At 42.0% G+C, this 20,506-nt stretch overlaps 1 protein-coding gene across 5 annotated transcripts; it reads right to left on the minus strand.

The window, feature by feature from the left end:
* Positions 1–663: 663 nt before the first annotated feature.
* On the minus strand, positions 664–20,208 carry ankrd50l (ankyrin repeat domain 50-like). Of its 5 annotated transcripts, none has more exons than XM_044217216.1 (6): positions 19,938–20,208; positions 15,770–15,889; positions 15,057–15,653; positions 6,707–6,924; positions 2,310–5,877; positions 664–1,935 (listed from the first exon to the last, which is right to left on the minus strand). In XM_044217216.1, exons 3-5 carry the CDS (start codon positions 15,503–15,505, stop codon positions 2,321–2,323), a joined length of 4,224 nt encoding a protein of 1,407 aa, XP_044073151.1. In that variant the 5' UTR covers positions 15,506–15,653; positions 15,770–15,889; positions 19,938–20,208; the 3' UTR covers positions 664–1,935; positions 2,310–2,320. The 5 variants fall into 5 exon arrangements, with proteins under 5 accessions (XP_044073151.1, XP_044073152.1, XP_044073149.1 ...); XM_044217217.1 differs by lacking the exon at positions 19,938–20,208 and adding an exon at positions 15,982–16,203; XM_044217214.1 differs by having other exon boundaries at positions 15,057–15,889.
* Positions 20,209–20,506: the final 298 nt, after the last annotated feature.

Consider the following 20,506-nt stretch of genomic DNA (forward strand, 5'->3'; position numbering starts at 1 on the left):
GATCCTTTTCACAAATATTACACAAAAACATTTCCAAAACAAGTTGGCTTTTGTACTTACCTTATGTTAAACACAGTGTGTAGACTGATGTTTCTTCCTGAGGGATTAAAGAGAGGCAGAATGGTTGAAACCTTTCCAGCTTGCCCTTATAAAAGCAGTAACACAGTTGCCAGCATGACTTGGGAGTAGCGTGACTTGCCTATGCATACAAACATCATGTACACAGTGCTATCTCTTTGTCAGTCACCTTGGTGACAGTGCACATACGGCACTAAAATAAAGTTCAGTACACACTGCTGGATGCAGAATACAAATTAAGAAAATAGTCTTCACTGATGTGTATGATTTCAAAGCACATCTTTTTCTCTTAGTTGGCCTTCCTGCCACACCAAGCTGACATTTTCTACCACTGAAAAGTGAGCTTTTCAAAATGCTCTTCAGAGTGGAACAAAAAAGGAAAAAAAAGCTTTTTTGAAAACACTTATGTATGGCTGTCAATCTTCACAGACATGGTAGAGAATTCAGTGTATCAAACAGAAATATTCTGTCTCTGCTCAGCTATAGAGAGCCAAAGTCCCACCCCACAAGTGGGTTAGCTTTTGTTCCATTATATGTAGCTTTCTCATAGAGCAGTTCCTTCATCAGTCTTCCTGAAAAACTGAATGTTTCCGTGGGGTTTTTTATTCATATTATAAGCTAAATGGGCATCTATTACAGTACTTTATAGAAGTATTTTTTTTTGCAAAACATCAAATATGGAGAACGAAAGGCACTTATGTCCACCCTGAGTATTGAATAATAAAGCCTTTCAGCCACTAGACCTTCATCAGGGGAAATGTTGACAAAAGAGCTTATATTGACATCAAATAGAGTACACCTATGCTTTTTCATGCGAGTATACATGGAAAATGCAGTTCAGAAATGTAGTTCCCAAAGTCCAAATATCTAAAAGGTTTCACAGATACAACATATCAGGTTCAAAATTGTCCAAAAGTGCTTGGTTTTATAATCCCAGGCGCTGGCAGACTTTCATCTCTGCATGATGCTACCACATCAGAAGCTATCCCTGACATTTAGTTGTAAAGTGCATGAAATAAAACATTAAAACATGGTCACACACACACACACACACAGAGCAGAGGTAGACAATTTTATGGCACTGTTTGCCATTTTAATGAATGAATGTAATTAAATATTAATCCAATGAAAAATGATAAAGAACTAGAAATTTCTTTAGGCCATATACAAGTTAGGAATGAACAACCCTCCCACATCCACCCTCAGTTTTAATGGTCCAATTTTCACTGTCCTTCCTGCCTGCTCACAGACAGTTTGAGCGAGCCAAGTTGGTTCAGTAAACTTGGCTGTCTTATAGTTTGTATCATAAACCCCGCACTGGGTCAGGCTTTGGTAAGCTTGCTTTTCTGCAAACTGTTTTTGGTTGTCAGCGATGGACCTATGGGGGATGAAGGCCAGTTTATAGTAAATATCAAATGCTTCAATAAAGATCAAGGCCACAAGCTTAAAACTCTTAACCAAGGTTGTTTACTGCTTAAAAAAGGGCTCCTTACTAGCAAAAAAAATATTTAAAACATAACCCAACCTAGACACTTGTGTTCCATAATAGGCAGTGTTATTCACTGTAGAACTAACAAAGCAACCAGTACAAAATTATGGTCCAAGTTGAAAATGGACACAGTTATGCTTTACACTAAATTAATCAGTATGATCTTATCTGTGAGAGCCCTGGTCAAAACACACAACAGTCAACGGAAAGGCAGGAATGTAAGCTTTGATGTCATTCAGTTCGTTCTTCCTCTGGTTTTCTGAAGGGGGGTGGAGAAAGTGATCACTTCCTCTATCATCTGAACCCAGAAAGTCATTGTACATGGTGAACACGCCTTCTCCTTGAACTGCAAAAATGTCCAACTCCCCCTAAAACAAAGATGTTGTCATTAGAATTAAAATGTTTGTAAATGCTCTAAATGTATGCCACCAGAGACAACTATTTTTGTTTTGATACCACAAAATAATCTGTCAATTATTTTCTCTAAATAACAAAATTTTAAATGACTAAACCCTAATATATCAATTTAAAATTATATAAAACAAAGAAAAGCAGCAAATCCTTAAATTGGAGACGCTGGAACCAGATAGTATTTGGCAGTTTTGCTTGATAAATTACTTTCTTTAAATTACTGTATATACTGTTGATGAACTATATTTTTCAGCATTAACCCACATATTTTAACAAAGTAAAAGAAAAAGGTTTGAAGACAGTGCAGCAAAAGCTAACTTTGGTCACATACTGGAGCATCATTCACAGGGGTGTCTCTCTCTTGTATAAGGCTGCACTGGTGGGACCCTCAAACTGCAGTTTCATGGCCTGTTTCAGATTAAGCTGCGGGTCTGCGGTTGTCATAGTGACCATAACATCCTCTGGCAAGGCACTACAAGGTGTGACTGGGGTAAAACTGTAGCACGCAGGTGACAAAATGTTCTTCTGGGGTGGAGAATCCCAAGCTTCCCCTTGAAGTGGGCTCTGTAGCCTATATGGGTAGCCCAGAGGAGGACTCTCCCTGTTTTTAGCACCTACTGCAGGGCTGTCCTGCCCTGGCATTATCCCAAGGGAAGCCATGACTGAGTGCCATTTACCACCAGCGTAAGTAGTCCTGTCTGCTTTTATTAAGTTTGAGTTTTGTTTGTTCATTTTGTCATGATATTCAAGTCCAGACGACAAGCCTTTCTGAGGCAGTTCACAGTTGTGCACCATGGCAGTGACTGTGCAAACAGTGGGAGGGGGGCTGCCTTTGGGATGCCTTTGGCTGCTTCCATGGAGGCTGCCCATGCCTGAGCTCCCTGGTGGGCGGAGGGTGGAGGGACGGCTACGACTACGGGGCAGTGAGTGCTGTTGGATCTGCTGAATAAAGCTGAGGCTGTCAGCTGGCACTGTCTGCACGGTGGCCAGCGAGTGGCAGGTAGATGAGTTTTGGGAGCTCTGCATGGAGTGGAATCTTTCTGCAGTGGAGCCGGGAGAAGATACTGAAGAGGAGGAGGTAGCGGCTGCGACTTCACCTCCATTACTCTCCGAGATGCCAGAGGAGAGGATCTTCTTGTGTTTTGCAGGAGAAAAAGTACCAGAGTTAGACAACAGGCCTACATATGGCTTTGCTCCATAGCTCTCTAAGAGCCTGACAATGTTAAAGTGCCCGTGTTTCCCAGCCACTTTGACTGGACTGCGGCCATATTTATCCATGTGATTGGGATTTGCACCTCTTTCCAGAAGCATTGCAACAATGTCAGCATATCCCTCCTGGGCAGCGATGCTCAGAGCTGTTGCCCCCTGGTGGCAAGCAAGGTCTATATTGACACCACTGGCTTCTAGGAGACGACGTCCTACTTCAACATGTCCTGTCCAAGCCACTGAATGCATTGGTGGTCTCCCTTCTGTATCCTGTGCATTGGGGTTTGCACCGTGCTTTAAAACTAGGTCTACCATCTCCACACATCCCTGCCAGGAAGCTACATGAAGCGCTGTACGGCCCTCAGAGTCTCGGGACTCCAGGGGCACCCCCCCTTTCTCTATGAGGAGAGTAGCCATTTCAAGGCGACCCTCTAACACCAGGAGGTAGAGCAGAGGCCTTCCCTCTGCGTCCCGGACATCGGTATCAGCCCCTCGCCTCATAAGCAGCTCTGCAACTTCAGCATAGCCCCCCAGGAGGGCGGCACTCAGGGCAGAATGTCCATCGTACGCCCTGTGGTCAATGGGAGAACGTCTGTCCAACAACAGCCTCACAGTGCTCCAGTGACCTTCCTGGGCAGCCAGTATAAGAGGGGTGCGTCCTTCAATGTCCATCTCTCCGACACGTGCCATGCTGCCTCGCTCTGTCAAAGCAGCACACACAGCCCGATGGCCTTCACAGGCAGCTGCGTGCAGTGGAGTCCAGCCGAGGTCATCCTTGTGGTTCTCGTCCAGGCCTCGATCCAGCAGCGCGCGGACAACCTCAACGCTCCCTCTTGCTGCTGCCAGGCAGAGTGCTGTTCTGCCTTCACAATCAATGGCATCCACAGCTGCTCCCCAGAAAAGCAGCCGTGACACAGTCTTCATGTGGCCCATTGCTGCAGCTGCCAGCAGGGGAGTAACAGCAGCTGCAGCAGGGACATTGCCATCAGGGCCAGCAGTCTCATCTACATCAGCACCAGCTTCTAACAGAAGCTCAACTACATCATCATGACCTTCATAGGCTGCAAGAAGCAATGGTGTCATTCCATCATGGTCTCTGTGTCCTGGATCTGCTCCACGCTCCAGTAACAGACTTGCTACCTCACCATAACCTTTCACCCCTGCTGCTGTAGGGACACAGAGGGCAGCGACTGACAAAGCAGTGCGCCCATCTCCATCAGCTAAGTCAACTTCTGCATTGTGGTCCAGCAATATCTCCACAGCTTCATGATGTCCCATATAGGCAGCAGCAATAAGAGGCGTGCGGCCATTGCTGTCAGCTTTGTCGACCTGTGCCCCATAGTCCAGCAGGGTCAGGACAGTTTCCTCATGACCCCCCCATGCAGCAGCTCTGAGAGCAGTCCGACCCTCACCGTCACATCCATCCACATCTGCTCCTGCATCCAGCAGAAGCCGGACAGCCTCACTGTGTCCACCCCAAGCTGCAGAGCGCAGTGCTGTCCAGCCTTCATTGTCCACATGCTCCATCATCCGCATTGCAGTTTCTGGCTCCTGGCTCTTTGCCCATTCCAGGAGCACAGACAACACTTTCACATAACCCTGCCTGGATGCCAAAGTCAGTGGCGTTTGACCCTGATGATCACTTTCCAGTGGATCAGATCCATGTGTCAGGAGAAGTTTGGCTACATTTGCAGAACCCTCATGGGCTGCACTGGCAAGCAAGGTCTTTCCATCTGTAGAACCAGGCTGGTTTACAGACACTCCACTGTCTAGCAGCCTCTTTACAGACATCTCCCTTTCAAATGCCTGTTGTAAATTAGTTCCCTCTTCACCTATACAATGAAGTCCAACACTTGGGTCTGCATCTGAAAAAAAGGCTGCAGAGACAATCCCACTCCTCATTAACAGCTGAAGAACTTCCTGACTGACCACAACAGGAGGCTGAGTTAAGGATGTGGTGAGGGCACTACTGTCGCCAGGACTAAGTGCAGGCACACCTGCCCACAGCATCCACAGTGCCAATAATGAGAGGTTATCTTTATGGTGACCTGAGCAAACTAAATGTGTGGCTAGCTGGCAAGTGTCTTCAATGTCCAGATGGGGTCCCTGCAAAGTCATAGCCATGGCAAGCATACTGTGACCCTCTGTTTTGCTACACAGGTACTTCTGTGTGCAATACTTAACATCCATCAGCCACTCTGCAAAGCTGCCATGAAATAGTAGTTTGGTGCCCCCAGGGCCATCGATCAGGAGAGGAGAGAGGGTTCGGAGCTTGTTTTGGAAGTCCTGGAGGCTGAGCAAGGTGTTATGTGTCCAGGCTGCTGTGAACAGCTGCTGGGGCGTGAGGGGCCTTGGGGCAGCCAAGAGGACATTGAGGAGAGGCCTGACATAGACAAAGAGGCCCTGGGGGAAAAGTCTCTGGCACAACCACAGATACAGGCCATTGAGAGTCCCAGGGATGTCCCGGATCTCCCGGAGACCCACCAGTGCACCTGCCACACCATCCAGCACACGCTCGAGGAACAGGAAGCAGCCACCGCTCTTAATGTGCAGCAAATTCAGCATGTCAGCTGTGTCAGGGGTGAGCTGACGGCGAAGTGCCGCTTCTTCATCCAGCCGGCAGAGGATGTACTGCTGCACGTCACGAACGGGCGGGGGCTTCCGCAGATCATCCAGACAGAGCTTACGAAAACCTACAACACAGATAGAGATAGTGCAGGTTTTTAAAACCCCAATATAGTTTTGCATATTTGTCTGGCATAGACTTTATCAGTCTTACATTATGTCATTTTGGTTCTTTTCTCTCTGTGTCTCCCACTGATCATCACCATCTGGTACATTTGATAACTTGTTTAAATAACCAAAATAAGAAAGAAGACGGAGGGCCCAAAGAATCCTTAAATAAGTATTAGTATAGTATAATTTGGTCATCAGGTTCGACAGCTACAAAACAACACCTCCCTCCTTCATTTATAATTTGTCAGTAAAATGTGAGTGTATAACCAGAGCACTCAGGCTAGTCCCAGCTTTTAACAAGAGTTATAGTCAGAGATCCTTTTTGCTATAGTTACACAAAAACTTGGATGCTAAACCCTATCCTATTAAGGTCATTACTGTACATCTTTTGATTTACATCCACTGATTAAAATTGTGCAGATTAGGGGGATGATGGACAACTGGCTGCTAGATTACTTGTAAAATCCCCAACTTCGCTGTAGAAATAAAAAGTAAAATTTTTTAACTACATTTATTTCTCATCTGGTAGCCTTGGTAGTAATTTTGAAAATGATTGAATGATTTGTTTACTGTATGTCAATCAATAGTCATTAAAAGTGACTCGATCAGAGTTCTTTTATCAGATGTAAAAACAATGACTTTAAAGTTGGTTGAGACAAATACATACCAGAGCCCAATATCCACCTCACATGTGTCTGTGGTAGTAGCCCCCACAGACTAAAATTTACAATAAAATGATATCTTGAAGTGCAAGGCCCATTAAGATGAGTTATTCTTTCTTCATACCTGAGAACATCTTGCACACAGCTCTGTTGTGGCGGCGGACAGAGCAGACCAGCAGCAGCCAGCTGGGCAGCAGGTGTTGATTGGTGGCCAGGAGATCTGCAATGGAGCGGCTCTTCTCACCTCCTTCGCCTGCCCCATATCCCAAGTCAAGGGAGTCCACCAACACCATCAAAGTCTGGGTGGGAGGAGGAATGTCCAACAGGGGTTCCAACACTGCTCTAAGGGCATGTGAGAAGTAGAGAGACATTAAAAAAAAGAGATTAAATTTAAGACAGCCTTGTAAAAAATGCAGGAGTTGTGGGCAGATGAGGGAGTTCAAAAAAAGTGTGAGCATTTTCTTTCATATTGACTGCAGTGTAATTACATCACAGATAAACACAGAAGGTCAAACTCTTTTGCATATAAAGTCAGTGACACTAAATGAAATCAATGCCATGACTTGAGGCAATTCCACTTCAAGCAGGGAAATGGTTTGTTGAGTTTTTGCTTTTGTTTTCCATTTCACCTATTTTAGAATCTTACCATACCCCGCAGGTTTCTTATTAGTTTGCTGTGTTCATGACATTTCTGAGCATCAACCTTTGGGCAGTGGTGTGTAGCCACCATCCAATAACAGCGCACAGGCTGTGAGGTCGGGACTCCATAAAAAGCGAGCAGGTTACATCGCTGTCTCTGTCTCTCCTCTGCTCTCTGTCTGTGTCATAGATGTATCTCCAGCGCTGGAACAGCACTCAAACAAAGTGTGGAGATAGGTCAGGTCTGAGCTACACACACAAAGCAGAGAGCAGCGGACATGATGATGCTGGCTCCTTCCTGCAGGGTTGTGCGGAGGTGTGGGCGATTTTATTTGTGCTTCAGAACGTAACCGTCGTGAAACAATCAGAAAATAAGGTTTTATTTCTCCGATTCACTGCTTTGTTCTCTCTAATGCCACTCCCTCTCTTCATTCATTCTCTAGCTCTCTCTCGCTCTGAGCTGGGGAGGAGGGGCCAACTTTGAATCATGTGTTTACAAACAGCAACCAACAAATCCTACTTATTCTGCCTTTAACTTTGTTAAAATCACAAAGGTTTCAATTCCTTATAGCAACTTCTGTAGTGGATGGCGTTTTGTCTTATGGAAAGTAAATCTTAGGAACACGCTTTATGTTTTGACGTTGAGTTAAAGAGGCTAGTAACGTATTGTAAGGTCATGACCTCGGCTCTCTATTCCACTCAAACCAACATCACAACAGGGCCAACAGACGACCAAAACAAAATGCTTCTATCAGCTATAGTTTATAACACTAAAAGCTGACATTAGCAGGCACTATGGCTCAAATTTGGCACCATCTTCTTTACTTAGAACACTGTAATATTAAGACAGCATTTACCTCAAACCTTTAACACAGAAATACAGCTGTGATTAGGGAACAAAAATGGCAAATATTGTATCTTCTACTGTGACTGAACACTGGAATATGATGCAAAACAGTAAAACAATGCTAAACAGTGTAACTGTCCTTTAAAGAGCACAGTCAGCACCCACACCCTGCTTTGATCTGATGGTGACTCAGGTTAATGGAACTTCTGAAATTTCCTGCTCCACCCTGGGCACGTTCACACACACACACACACACACACACACACACACACACACACACACACACAATCCTTACATACCCAAGCATACTTGTACATCTCTCCTTTTGAGGTCCTTCCACTGACTATACTAATTTCCTGACCCTTAAACCTCCTCACTGTAACATGCCTGAGCTTTGATTAAAAAGTATGTTTCTTATCACCTACACTACTGTGAAACCATTTACTCCATAGTAACCATAATTTCAGCAGAATTCCTTCATGCAGAGAAGCAACGTAAAAGTGGTTCGCAAACCTTAAAACAAACAAAACAATATGTTCAAAACAACAACAACAACAACAAAACTCTTGTACATTATGTATCACATAGAACAGAGCAACAAATGAACTGAACAAGGACCTGAACCCAGCGTGAGAGTACAGATAGCAAAGGTTTTTTTTGGACCCCAGTTATACCTCCAGGCTCTTATTCCAGAATCTAGACATCAGAGTTGAGTTTATCTGAGGAGAATGAAATACTGCAGTCGACATGAGGTTCAGAGCTGTTGGAACATAAAAACTTCATTATGAAAGTGCAAGTTGTATGAGGGAAGTGGGGGTTTTTGAGAACAAAGTTGATACTACCAGATGGCTAGTGTGGCTGCAGTAAAATATTCCTGAGCCAAAGACAAAGAATAACTCTGTTTTCCGACACCTATAATAATTCTATGGTAACTGTATATTATCCTAGTTATTATAGAAGCCCATGTTCACCCTGACCTAACAAAGCCAAGCAGTGCCAGACCTGTGTTTAACCTAGGTCAGGACAGGGTTGTAAAGAAGTAGTTATTGTATTACTGACTTACCATACAGTGGATACTGACAACATCTTTTAGCATCGTCAAGCATAAATCTTAGAGAATTTTAGAACATTGCTTTAATTTTTCATAAGCAGACCAAATAAAGAAAAATCTTTTCTGTTACATTTTTTGTCGGTCTGTCCCCCACTTTAGTCCAACAACTATTGGATGGATTCTCATGAAATTTTGTACAGACATTCATGACCCCCAGAGGATGAATCCTAATGACTTTGGTGACCTTTCCTCTAGCCCCACCATGAGGTCAAAATTTGACCTCATGGTGGTCCAAATACATGCAAAAAATATTCTCATCAGCTTCAGCTGTACTTTGTGTTTAGTGCTAGTTAGCAAATGTTAGCATGCTAACATGCTAAATTAAAATAGTGAAAATGGTAAACATTATATCGGTTTCACATCAGCAGGTTAGTATTCGCACTGTGCCCATGTTAGCATGCTGACGATTGCATCTAGCTCAAAGCACCACTGTGCCATCGTACAGCCTCACAGAGCCGCCAACATGGCTGTGTAGACCCTTAGTCTTGTTTGTGTTTCTAGGATACCTTCTATCTTGTTTGTTACTTATTATTTTTATGAATGTCTGCCCTCATGATTACATTTTTTTTTTTTTTTTAGTTCTTTGTTTCCAATACTCTTTAGGTCAGACATGGACTGCTTGGCCATCATTGGTAAAGGCTGGTAATACGAGGGACAACAATGGTTTAATTCTGTGTTCTACTTAGCAGAGATTTGTACAGAACTACACTTACAGACAGGGGTCTTGTTTTAAAGGTGACAAACAGTGATTAACCACAGCAGTCTGGTATGAATGGGTCACACAGAGGCTGAACTCAGGTCAATTACCCTGCAACAACCACAGGGTGCGTGTTTGTGTGTGTGCTGTTATTAGAGTTAATGTCTATATTTAAGATTGACGAGAAGGTCCAGTTATCTTTAGGCACCAAACAGGTTGTCTTTAAACCTGATTTTAAGAAAACCTAAAAAAACCTTTAATCTTACAGTCTGTGTGGTATTTTACCCACAGACTGTAAGTGTTGTAAGTGTTTCTGGTGCCTAATAATTAAAAAAAAAAAAAATCAATCAACGTTTCCAATCTTGTAAAAGCAGAATATGCTGCTACCTGGAAGGAAAACAGTGTTTAAAACAAATTGGGAAGAGGTCATGCAAGTCTGTGATGTTGAAAAAAAGTAACTAAAAGTAGCAGGGTCAATAACTGAACGTGCTGAGGCCAGCATCAAAATATCAACCTTAGGATTAACATATGTGTAGAGAGTGGGGTGTGAAATTTCAACATCACAGAAATTAGTCCTTAATGATTAGACTTTGGTAAATGATGCATCCAACAAATCTTTCCTGATTGAGCTACTATCATGAAATTGTGCATTACTACATGCACCATGTTCTGAAACACACAAATTAACTATTAGCTCCCTTAAAAGGTTCTATATATAACTTTCAGAAGACTAATAATGACACCTTTGGCCGTTAAGTGAACTGCAGTCAGCATCCTGTTGCTAAGTGTTACCAACTTGGCGACTTTGTCACTTCATTTAGCAACTTTTAAGACCCTTTATTTCTTTAAGACACTTTATTTCTAAAAAATTTTTTTAGCAATTTATTCAGACCATCAGGGAAAAGGCGAGAAATATACTTAAATATATGTTATATTGTAATTCATTCCCATGCATGCTGCGGCTCTTCTGCCAACAGTGTCTCGCTTCCACTCTTGCGCTGTGCGCAGGCAGTCAGTGTGCCGTGTGGGGGAGGCACCTTCACTCTTTCTCTCCGGATCTCTGGATTAGGATGTTACAGCTTGTAAATATGTAAATAGTGTGTTTGTGCTTCTCTCTCACTCTCTCTCCAGATTAATATGTTACTACATGTTGTTAATATGTAAATAGTTTGTTTGATCTTGTAAATATTTAAATAGTTTGTTTGATCTTCTCCCTCCCTTTGTAGATTTTTTGATTTAGTTTTTTTTACTTCAAATACAAATGTGATTATTTGGCCAAAGATTTCTCTATGTTTTATGTCTTAAATTAAGGTGATCTCTTCCTCACTGCACTAAGATGTATGCAAATGAATGCATGATGATGTAATCAATATGCAAATGAGCGTATGACATCATTTGGCCAACCCCAGTTTAGCATGGGTTACTGTTAGCTAGTTGGCCGCCGCTGCTTTGCATCACCCTTGGCTAGTAGAAAACAATTCGTTGTACACCTTTGCTTTGTACCGTTACATCATTTATTGTTGGCTAAAATCAACACCATTTGTCTTAATACATAAGTTAGTGTCATGGATCACGTTAGCTGGTGAAGTAATTTGTCGCACCTCCACCTAGTTGGGCACCACTGCTCTCCCCATAGGAAAACAATGGCACAGCCAGTGCAGAGTGGTTTTAACGCTGATCATGTGTGGGGGCCTTTAATGTGTGTGAATCATCTCATTACCATAACACATTACCTTACACGGTAGCCTTGGTTTATATAATTGAGCATATCCTGCAATTATAAGCAGATTTAAACCCTACCGTGGATGACAGCTACGTTTGGGTAGCTTATCATACCTCTGTGGGCTTTAGTCATCTGATTAAAGAAACACTCCCTCACCGGGCACACTTTCAGCTCTGCGGAGGAGGAAGTGTAATGAACCTTTTATTGCTGCTTGAGGATTTCCGCTCCATTTTGCCCACATAGTTCTGGACACAGGTCTGTGGGTGACCTTTGACCCGGAGCTTTAATTGCACTTGTAGAGGGGAGCATGCCACAATCAAATCTGACCTGCTCACAGACTACAATCCAATCAGACCTCTCAGGCCATCAGATGGTGGTTTTCTAACTGAACCTAGAATAAGATCCGGATCTGGTCGGGGTGCTTTTGGTTACTGCCTGTCATGTCAGGGACGACTTGGCTGTAAAACTCCTTTCGTAGCAACAATACACTGTTAACTGATGTGCATGTCTTTTTTCATTCATTTTTTTTTTGTTCTCATTCAGACAAAAGTGCCCTAGCCAAGACATGCAGCCATAACAATGTGCTACAGATTACTGATATTAAAAGAAAAGAAAATATCACCAAGATCAAAATTAAACATCTCCAACAGTTTGTAAGTGGGCCAACCACAGGATTATAGTAGTTATAAGATGTCGACATGAATTCAAACTCTAAACTACTATTTCATCCATCTGCTGATTTTGAACTGACAAGCAAACCATCTGTATAAGAACTATAAATATGAATATATAATATGCGTATATATAAATATGAAAGGTCATTTGGTAACCATGGTAGCATTTATGTATGAATGTCAGCATTGTGAATGAGAGGGTTTCACCTGATTTGTCAGAAACTGAAAAGCGGTTTAAAAAGCAGTGTGTTGTGCTTGTGTCCTACCCTTGATCACATAACAATACACGATATCCTGTTTCTACCTATATTATGTGTCATCATTATTTATTATTCATATTCAAAGTCCAGTAACAGTTTCCACTAATACTGCTTGTAATCAGTGATGTTCTTGTGAGCTGCTGGTGACATCAGAGAAGATAGAGTGGTAGGGACCTGTCAGCCCATATGACTGATACGATGTGTTTACTCCTCTTGGTACGTTTGTAATCAGCTAGTGTGAACATTAATTGTAGGCCTACCAGAACTAAAAGGCAACAATGGCTAATTTTTTCCCAGGCCGAGTGAACCGAACTACATGTGTGAAACAAACCTAAAACTAACAATATGACATCCAGTTTTTTTTTTTTTTGCAGCTATGATGTGTTGAGTTTCGGCTGCTATGATTTAAATTCACAGAAAGAGACCAACTTTGTTAACTTTAAATCTGACTGTTAAATGGTTTTAGGCAGAAGGAGCAGCACCACATAAAAGTTCAGCGAAGAGTTACTGACTTGCTGACTACAGCTAGCTACCAACTGATTGAAGGCATACTTCCCATGCATGCCCTTTCACCGCCAATTCAAACCCATGTTTCATCAGTTTGTCAACGGCTGTTCTCACATGGCAGTGTTTCGCCTGCAGCCACTTTCTCTCACAAGAGCTACAAACACATACAGCGGCTGGCTGTGAGCCAGTCTGAGGGCAATGTGGAATCCAGCTCGGTACTTCACACCAGAGGTAAGCAAACACAGGAGGAATGTAAAAGGGCTCAGACTCATCGCAGAGTAAACAGACCGGGAGAGAATGAAAAAAGTCCGGGAGAGGAGGGTGACCTCGCTGACTGGTGCTGAGATGGTCACTGGGGTACTGGAGGCATTTTTTCACTTCTTTGTTCTTTTTTTCCCTCTCTGAAAGGATGCTGTGTCGTAAATAACACAGTAGCATTCATTCACACTGGAGGCCCATTGTGTGTGCTGTGAATGGGCTGCATTATGAGAGGAGAAATAAATATAAGACGAGGAAGAATAGCTGCTGCCGTGTTTTTCCTGTGACTGTCCGGGCCTCTCTTTGCTTCAGTGATGGCCACATGGTTTTACATTTACAGGCTTTGAAACTCTTTTTGTCTGTTGACAGTCTAAACACCTGCAGAGAATCATATCTATTTAGAAAGAAATAGATGCAGCCTTAAAGCTTTTATGGATCATTTTCCCACAACATGAGCAGGAGCTGCTGCTGTGTTTGACACTCAGCCACTTTTATTTCCCACACAGAGTGGGGAGCTTTTTATGTATATAAGGATGTTTTATTACAGTGTTGCTGACATTGCAGCTAGGGCTGATAATTCAAAATAACTGCTTATCAACTTCCATTATATCAAGATATCATAATTTTATGTTATCTTTTTACTCACAAAATCAGTTCTTTTTTTGTTCTTGTTACTGTACAGATGTCATGTTATTGTACAACAAGCAAACAATGCAAACAACGCTCTATCACAGTATATCTAATGTTATATTGTGATATCCTTGTATATATGGTACACTTTCTGAAAAAAAAAAAACAATTGATAAACTGTTTATGGATAAAGCAACCTGACAGAAGTGTGTTGTTTGTTAATCGTTCAAATTAAATACCTGATGTATTCAATGTATTACATCACATTGATGCAAGAATCATATGAGCATATGCTGTATTGTCATACAGCAGTTCTGCTCATTGATTTGCAACATTTCCCACACTGGCCTAATGAAATCAAATAAAATTAATTTAGTCACATGTTATATACTATGTCTCATATTACCCAATCCTATTGATAGGGGAAATATTCTTATTGTGATACCGATTTCATATATATCACCCAGCCCTAGTTGGAACTGTAGGCTACAAATCAAATTCATATCCTCCATGTTGTGTAGCATTAAGATCATTAAGCACGTTTGTATGTTACAAAACACAAAATGGGTCATTAATGTGTCTATGATCTCAAATCGAAGCTTGTTTGGATCACAACAGACCAGATTATATTCTCATGATCAGGGTTATCATGTCTAAAATGATTACCAACATTGAACATTTTTGGTCACCACAATCAAATGTTAAAACTGAAAGAACTTGTGGCATAGGTTTTCAATTCTGACTGAATTTGATAAACCACTTGTTCGCCTGCTGACACATGTTGGATGAAACTTTGTTCAGCTGCTCCTGCTTTCATCAACAATACCACCATTTACAGTCTGTGATACCACACATACATTTTGCTGTGTTGAGCTGGGAATGAGCCACGCTCTTGAACATGCACACACATGCCGAGCGCCTGGATGGGTTTCATGCTTGTTACCTTTTCGTTAACTTTCCTCTCTCACTCTCTCATTTGGCAACCTTGAAATTACCCTCAAATCAGCTTCAATAAAGAGCAACCCTCTTCAAATCACATAATTAAAAAAAATAATAATAATAATCGGCAATGACATTCCTCACACTCAGAATTTTGAAAGTAAAAATGTGAACAAATGTGATACAAACCTCTTGAAGGTGTCATCAGGGTCTTTTTGACAGGTGAGAGGCTCAAGTGCAGAGGATACAGACGGGCTGTTGAGGATCTCTTCGTACCCAGGAGAGAGGAGAGGTGAGGCCCTCAGCTGCTCCACCAGGCCCAGGACAAACCTCCACAGCAGCGTACTCCTCTGGTCCTCCCTCTGGCAAAAGTGGGAGGCCAGGCAGCGTGGTGCCAGCCCGACTGCCAGCCCTGCCTTCGACGTGGGCCACACAACCTCGGTGCACAGGGCGGTCTTCCCGGCACCGGGGCCCCCCATCACCAGCAGCCCTGGTGGCTGACCCGGCACGGAGCGGGTGTCCAGGTAGCGCCGCAGCTTCTCCAGGGCCCATTCCCTGCAGTAGAAACGCCGACCCTGGAGCAAGCTGGAGCTGCTGCCAAATCCACTGCTACTCATTTGTTCCTGGGGGTCTGACATCCAGGGCACAACTCACTGCTCTGAACTCCACGTCCCATGCTCCTCCAGTAATTTTACTCTGACTTTTAGGTTGAGCTGCAGCTGGTGACACCTCTGGTTCCCTGACAGCTCTGGGCAATGCCTGTGTATTTCCTCACACCGTCAGTTCCTGAAAGTGTTGCATCAGGTGATTATTATCAGTGGCTGTCCTTCCCCTACAGGTCTTGAGGTGTAAGGCTGACAAGAAGAGAAGTCAGAGAAAGGTTAAGCCAGCTGATGGTTCACCTCTTCATTTTCTTCATTCGGATTCGTCATGATCTTTTTGTTGCACGGTTTGAAACGCTAAAGCGAAGAGGAGGATCCATGGTTACCACCGTTTATCAGCCTCTCCTGGAGATCGTGGAGCTGTTCAGTCAGAAATCAGAAAAAGGGAAAAGGAATGAGAAGAAAGGAACTGACAGCATGTTTTTCACAGATATAATGATACAGTATCTCACCCCTCCCCTGACTGAATCATCCTGTCTTTCAATTACAGCTACAGTCTTCCCTCCACTCAGTTTCTGTCCTGCTTCTCTTAAGATTTCAAGCATCGATCCCAAACTGCAGCTGTAGCATAAGATATGCTTTTCCTTTCTCACGCCCCCAGGTCTTTACAGCCCTCCGTTCACACCTCTCTCTCTCTCTACCTCTCTGTCGCTCATGCTCCAGTTTGTCTAGTTTTTTTTTTTTTGTCTCCTCCCTCCCTTGGTGTTCCGGCATGTCAAGACATGCACAGGAGAGCAGAAAGAGAGGAGAGGAGAGAGAGGGAGGACTCATGTGGCTGTGAGCAGTTCTACAGCTGACAGGTGGGAGGGGTTACCTGGGTTCAAGGTTCAGTCACAGGGCAATAATACACCTCAAGCTTTAGTTTTATTGCTATTGAAGTTTTGTTTTATGAAAATTACTTTTTACCTTACTTTTTCTTGTGAGGTACTGTTGTCATCACAGCATGACCCTTGAAGTAAATTGTATTTAATTTATGATTAATTCATGTTAAGACTAGAGCTGAAACAATTTGTTTTTTGCCTTAATGTGATGTTTACATATATTTTCTAAATTTTTCTCACAATTGTACTTCTTAGTACTACAAAAACTTTTTTCAAACTGATGAAAAGACAACTGAGCCACATTAATCCAACTGTCCAATTTTGTATTAAAATGAAATGATATAAGCAACTAATTTATCCCCAATGTATAATCAGCTGAGTAACTGTAAGCAATTTCCACCATGTGTTTAATTTTTAGGTAATGCACAATGTGTCTATCAACAGCACTTTCAAAAGTTTGTCAGTTTTAGACTGCATGCTGCCACTTTTAAGTGTAATTAATTTAGTCATTTATCCAAAATCCTGCAGGATGAAACACAGCAGCATCCACACCACTCAGCTCACTCAGAGTTGCTGACAGTTTTATACTGTAAATTCATTTAATGAATTTAACTAGGCTATATAAAAGGAAAGAAAATGAAAAAGCCATACAAGATGGTTGGATAAAAACCTTCCAGACAAGGAATGTCAGAGGCTTCTGTGACAAAGTTAACACAGTGATGAGAGTGCACACTGCTCCGCATTTTAAGTCAATGACTAATCAAACATCAGCTACACTAAACTGAATCTGTCAGATTATAACTGTGATTTAACACTTGAGGGAACTGAGCAGAAAAAAACTCACTGCTGCGCATATCATCTACAACACGATTGCCTGGCGACAGTACAGTATGATTCAGAGAGCTAATTGGAAACATAATAAGTAACAACAGCCAGCTGAAGTTTCACATGTGCAGCATTTAGCCTATATGGTGTAACCCTATCCTACGGGTGGATGACAGCTGACACATGTTGTAAGCTGACAAGTGCCAAATACTGAAAATGGACTGGAAAATGAAGAGATGTGTTGTTTTAGCAAGACACTGAAGACAGTAATGAGGAGAACTGACACTAAGCAGTGAAGTTGTCTACATTCTTGTCATTACTTGTGGTATTTACAAAGCCCTCAAAACCTGGCATGTAGCCTGTAAAGTCGCTGGTGCAGCAAGCAAAGCCAGGAGCAGCGTCTTTATAGTGCTTCACTGACATGCTGTCTATGCAGACTTTAAATCAAGTCAAGTCAATTTAATTTATATAGCCCAACAACAGTGAAGTCGTATGGTCACAGTGCGTGCTTTTACATGCACAAAAGAAACCAAGTCATCAGAAAAATTTGGTTAAGCAAGAAATCAGACAACACGTTGTACATGTACTGTCTACCGGGCAGTAATCAGATTTCTCCCCTGCCCCAGACCCTAATTTGGAAGCATTACTTATTTTACTGGACTTATTTTAACTGTGGTAGTTGTATAAGACACTGTTTTTGGGTCCTTACAGCATGAATATGCCTGAATTTAACAAATACTCAAATGTTCTGTGGTGGAAAATGAGTTATTTAGACTTCTAGAGGCTATTTTGTGTCAGTTTCCTTCAGATGGAATTATTTTGATGTAATGATCTGTACTTTCATTCTGCCGCGCTGCTGTTATGGCAAAACTTTCCCTGCATGACCCATATTTTGTCAGGCACATGCACACACTAAAATGCCTAAAGAAACCTAGTAGTACGTATACATGGCCAAGAAACAGGCATTCTCGAGGAGACATCTAGATGGAGAAATAAGGTTTCTCTAATCCCCTACCCTAATTATGGACTGGGTTTCTCGTTCACATGACATGTAGGAAATCAGCTTAATTGGAGAAAGCTTACTGTAACCTGTTTACTTAAGTGCATGTAAACACACTTAATGAAGCTGTTTGGCAACCAGTGAAGACACTACACAGAAGTACTGGGAGGATGGATGAACTGTTTTCCATCATGAAATAGTTACACCACTTAACTGAACTCTAAAACCACAAGTTTTGTTTTTTACTTTTGTTTGTTTACGGCTTAAAGAAATAGTTCGACATTTTGGGAAATACGCCTATTTGCTTCTTTTTTTTTTGCCAAGGGTTAGATGAAAAGATTGATGGCACTCTCATGTACACTAAATATGAATCTGGAGCCAGCAGCTGGTTAGCTTAGCTTAGCATAAAGACTGAAAACGGGGGAAAACAGCTAGCCTGGATCTGTCCAAAGGTAACAAGTCCTCCTACCGTCACCTCTAAAGCTCACTAACTAACACATTATATCTTGTTTGTTCAATCCATACAAAAACAGAAGTGTAAAGACAACAATTCACCATTGGAAGAGTGATTATTTGTCAGACTATTTCTTGGCCAGGACCATTAACTTCCTGGAGTCTCCACTGGTTGCCTGTCAACTGGTCCCAGCCTAGCTGTTTCCCCCTCCTTCCAGTCTGTATGCTTAGCTATACTAATCGCCTCCTGGCTCTAGCTCCATGTTCAAAGAAAAGGAAGTTTGACCTAGAGCCGGGAAGCGATTAGCCTAGCTTAGCATGAAGACTGGAAGCAGGGGGAAACAGCTAGCCTGGCTCTGTCCAAAGTTCAAAAATCCACCTACCAGCTCTAAAGCTCACTAATAAACATACTGTATCGCATTTGTTCCTCCCATAAACAAACAGAAATGTAAAAACAACAATTTGTGGTTTTAAGGGGGAGTTATGTGCTGGATATTGGCTAACTATTTCTTGGAAAAAAACAACTGTCTACTGATGTTGCCAGCCAACCAGTGGAGACGCTGCACAGAATAGATACTATGAACTATTGTTCATCAAGAATAAGTAGTTACAGCACAAAACTCTGTAAATACACAAAATGTCAATTGTGGAAAGCTAAGTGTATTTCCAAAAATGTTTAACTATTTCTTTAAATGACTATTAGTTTATATTAAGGGGTGTATTCGTAAATTAAGTTGTTTATATTGCCTTTTTAGGTTTTAAAAGGGATTCTAAATCACTATGGGATGAACTGGGTCTGTTTAAAATAAAATAAACAGATTTTTCCTCAAACTACCAAACTGTTTCTTTTTTCCTGTCTCACGTTTTTATTTACCTGTACATGATTTTTAATCACCGACTCAGTGCTGTTCAACATAAATTATTCGGCTTACTGTGGTCTAAACATTACAGCCAATCAGCTCCTTCACTACGGTCACATTTGTCTCATTGAATCTACAAGTGATCCGCTGCAGGCTGTCAGCTTCTACAGCAACAATGTGATGATATTCCCTACAGGCGTGGATAATGAAACCATAATCTACGTGCCAATGTGCGTTTTAACCAAATACAGTCTGTGGTTTTAACTGACCTCATTACCTCATTAACCAGACGCACGACGCCATTGTAAACAAAAGCACAAAGCGCTGCCCAAATAGCCTACTTTGTCAGTTTGTTTCCGTTAAAGCTCCTAAAGTCAGATATAGGCTACCGTTTATTTCACCACAAAAATACTGTGACTGAGTTTTAAATCCAGCAAACATGATCTTACCTGACAGAGACGATCTCCCTCCTTGACTCTCCTTACCGACCACCGCACTTCACCGGATTGAATCACGTGTATCCACTCCCACAATCCTCCATACATCACATTAAAGGTGAATTTATTATTATTTCTGGTAGGCAATACTGTAAATGTCCTGTAGCCTACATTTAAAAGACTATCATTTTCTCTCCTTCCGTCTCTCCGCGGGTTTGCTCTCTCTGCTTCCTTGCACACTCTCAAAAAGATGTTGGAGAGAAAAAAAGAAAAAGAAAGGAGTGTGTAACAATTGGGCATCTTCTGCAGGGCTGGTTTCACACAGATATGTTGGACTGGACTACAGCTTTGTCTCAATTTTACTGTCAGAGTATGGAAGCCCATTTACGCCAGAGAAATACAAACATAAATGAAATGTTAGGAATGACAAAAATATAACTACTCATGGTGAATCAAAAATAACATACTAAAATACAAAGTCAAGAAATTTACTTATTAATTTGATTTACCAGGTAAAACTTATGAGATAATATGTCAAAATGATGAGGTAGTCAGTCATTTAAGACTTATTAAGGCAAAAT

This window comes from Siniperca chuatsi, linkage group LG12 (genome assembly GCF_020085105.1).
Source record: "Siniperca chuatsi isolate FFG_IHB_CAS linkage group LG12, ASM2008510v1, whole genome shotgun sequence".
NCBI lineage: Eukaryota > Metazoa > Chordata > Actinopteri > Centrarchiformes > Sinipercidae > Siniperca > Siniperca chuatsi.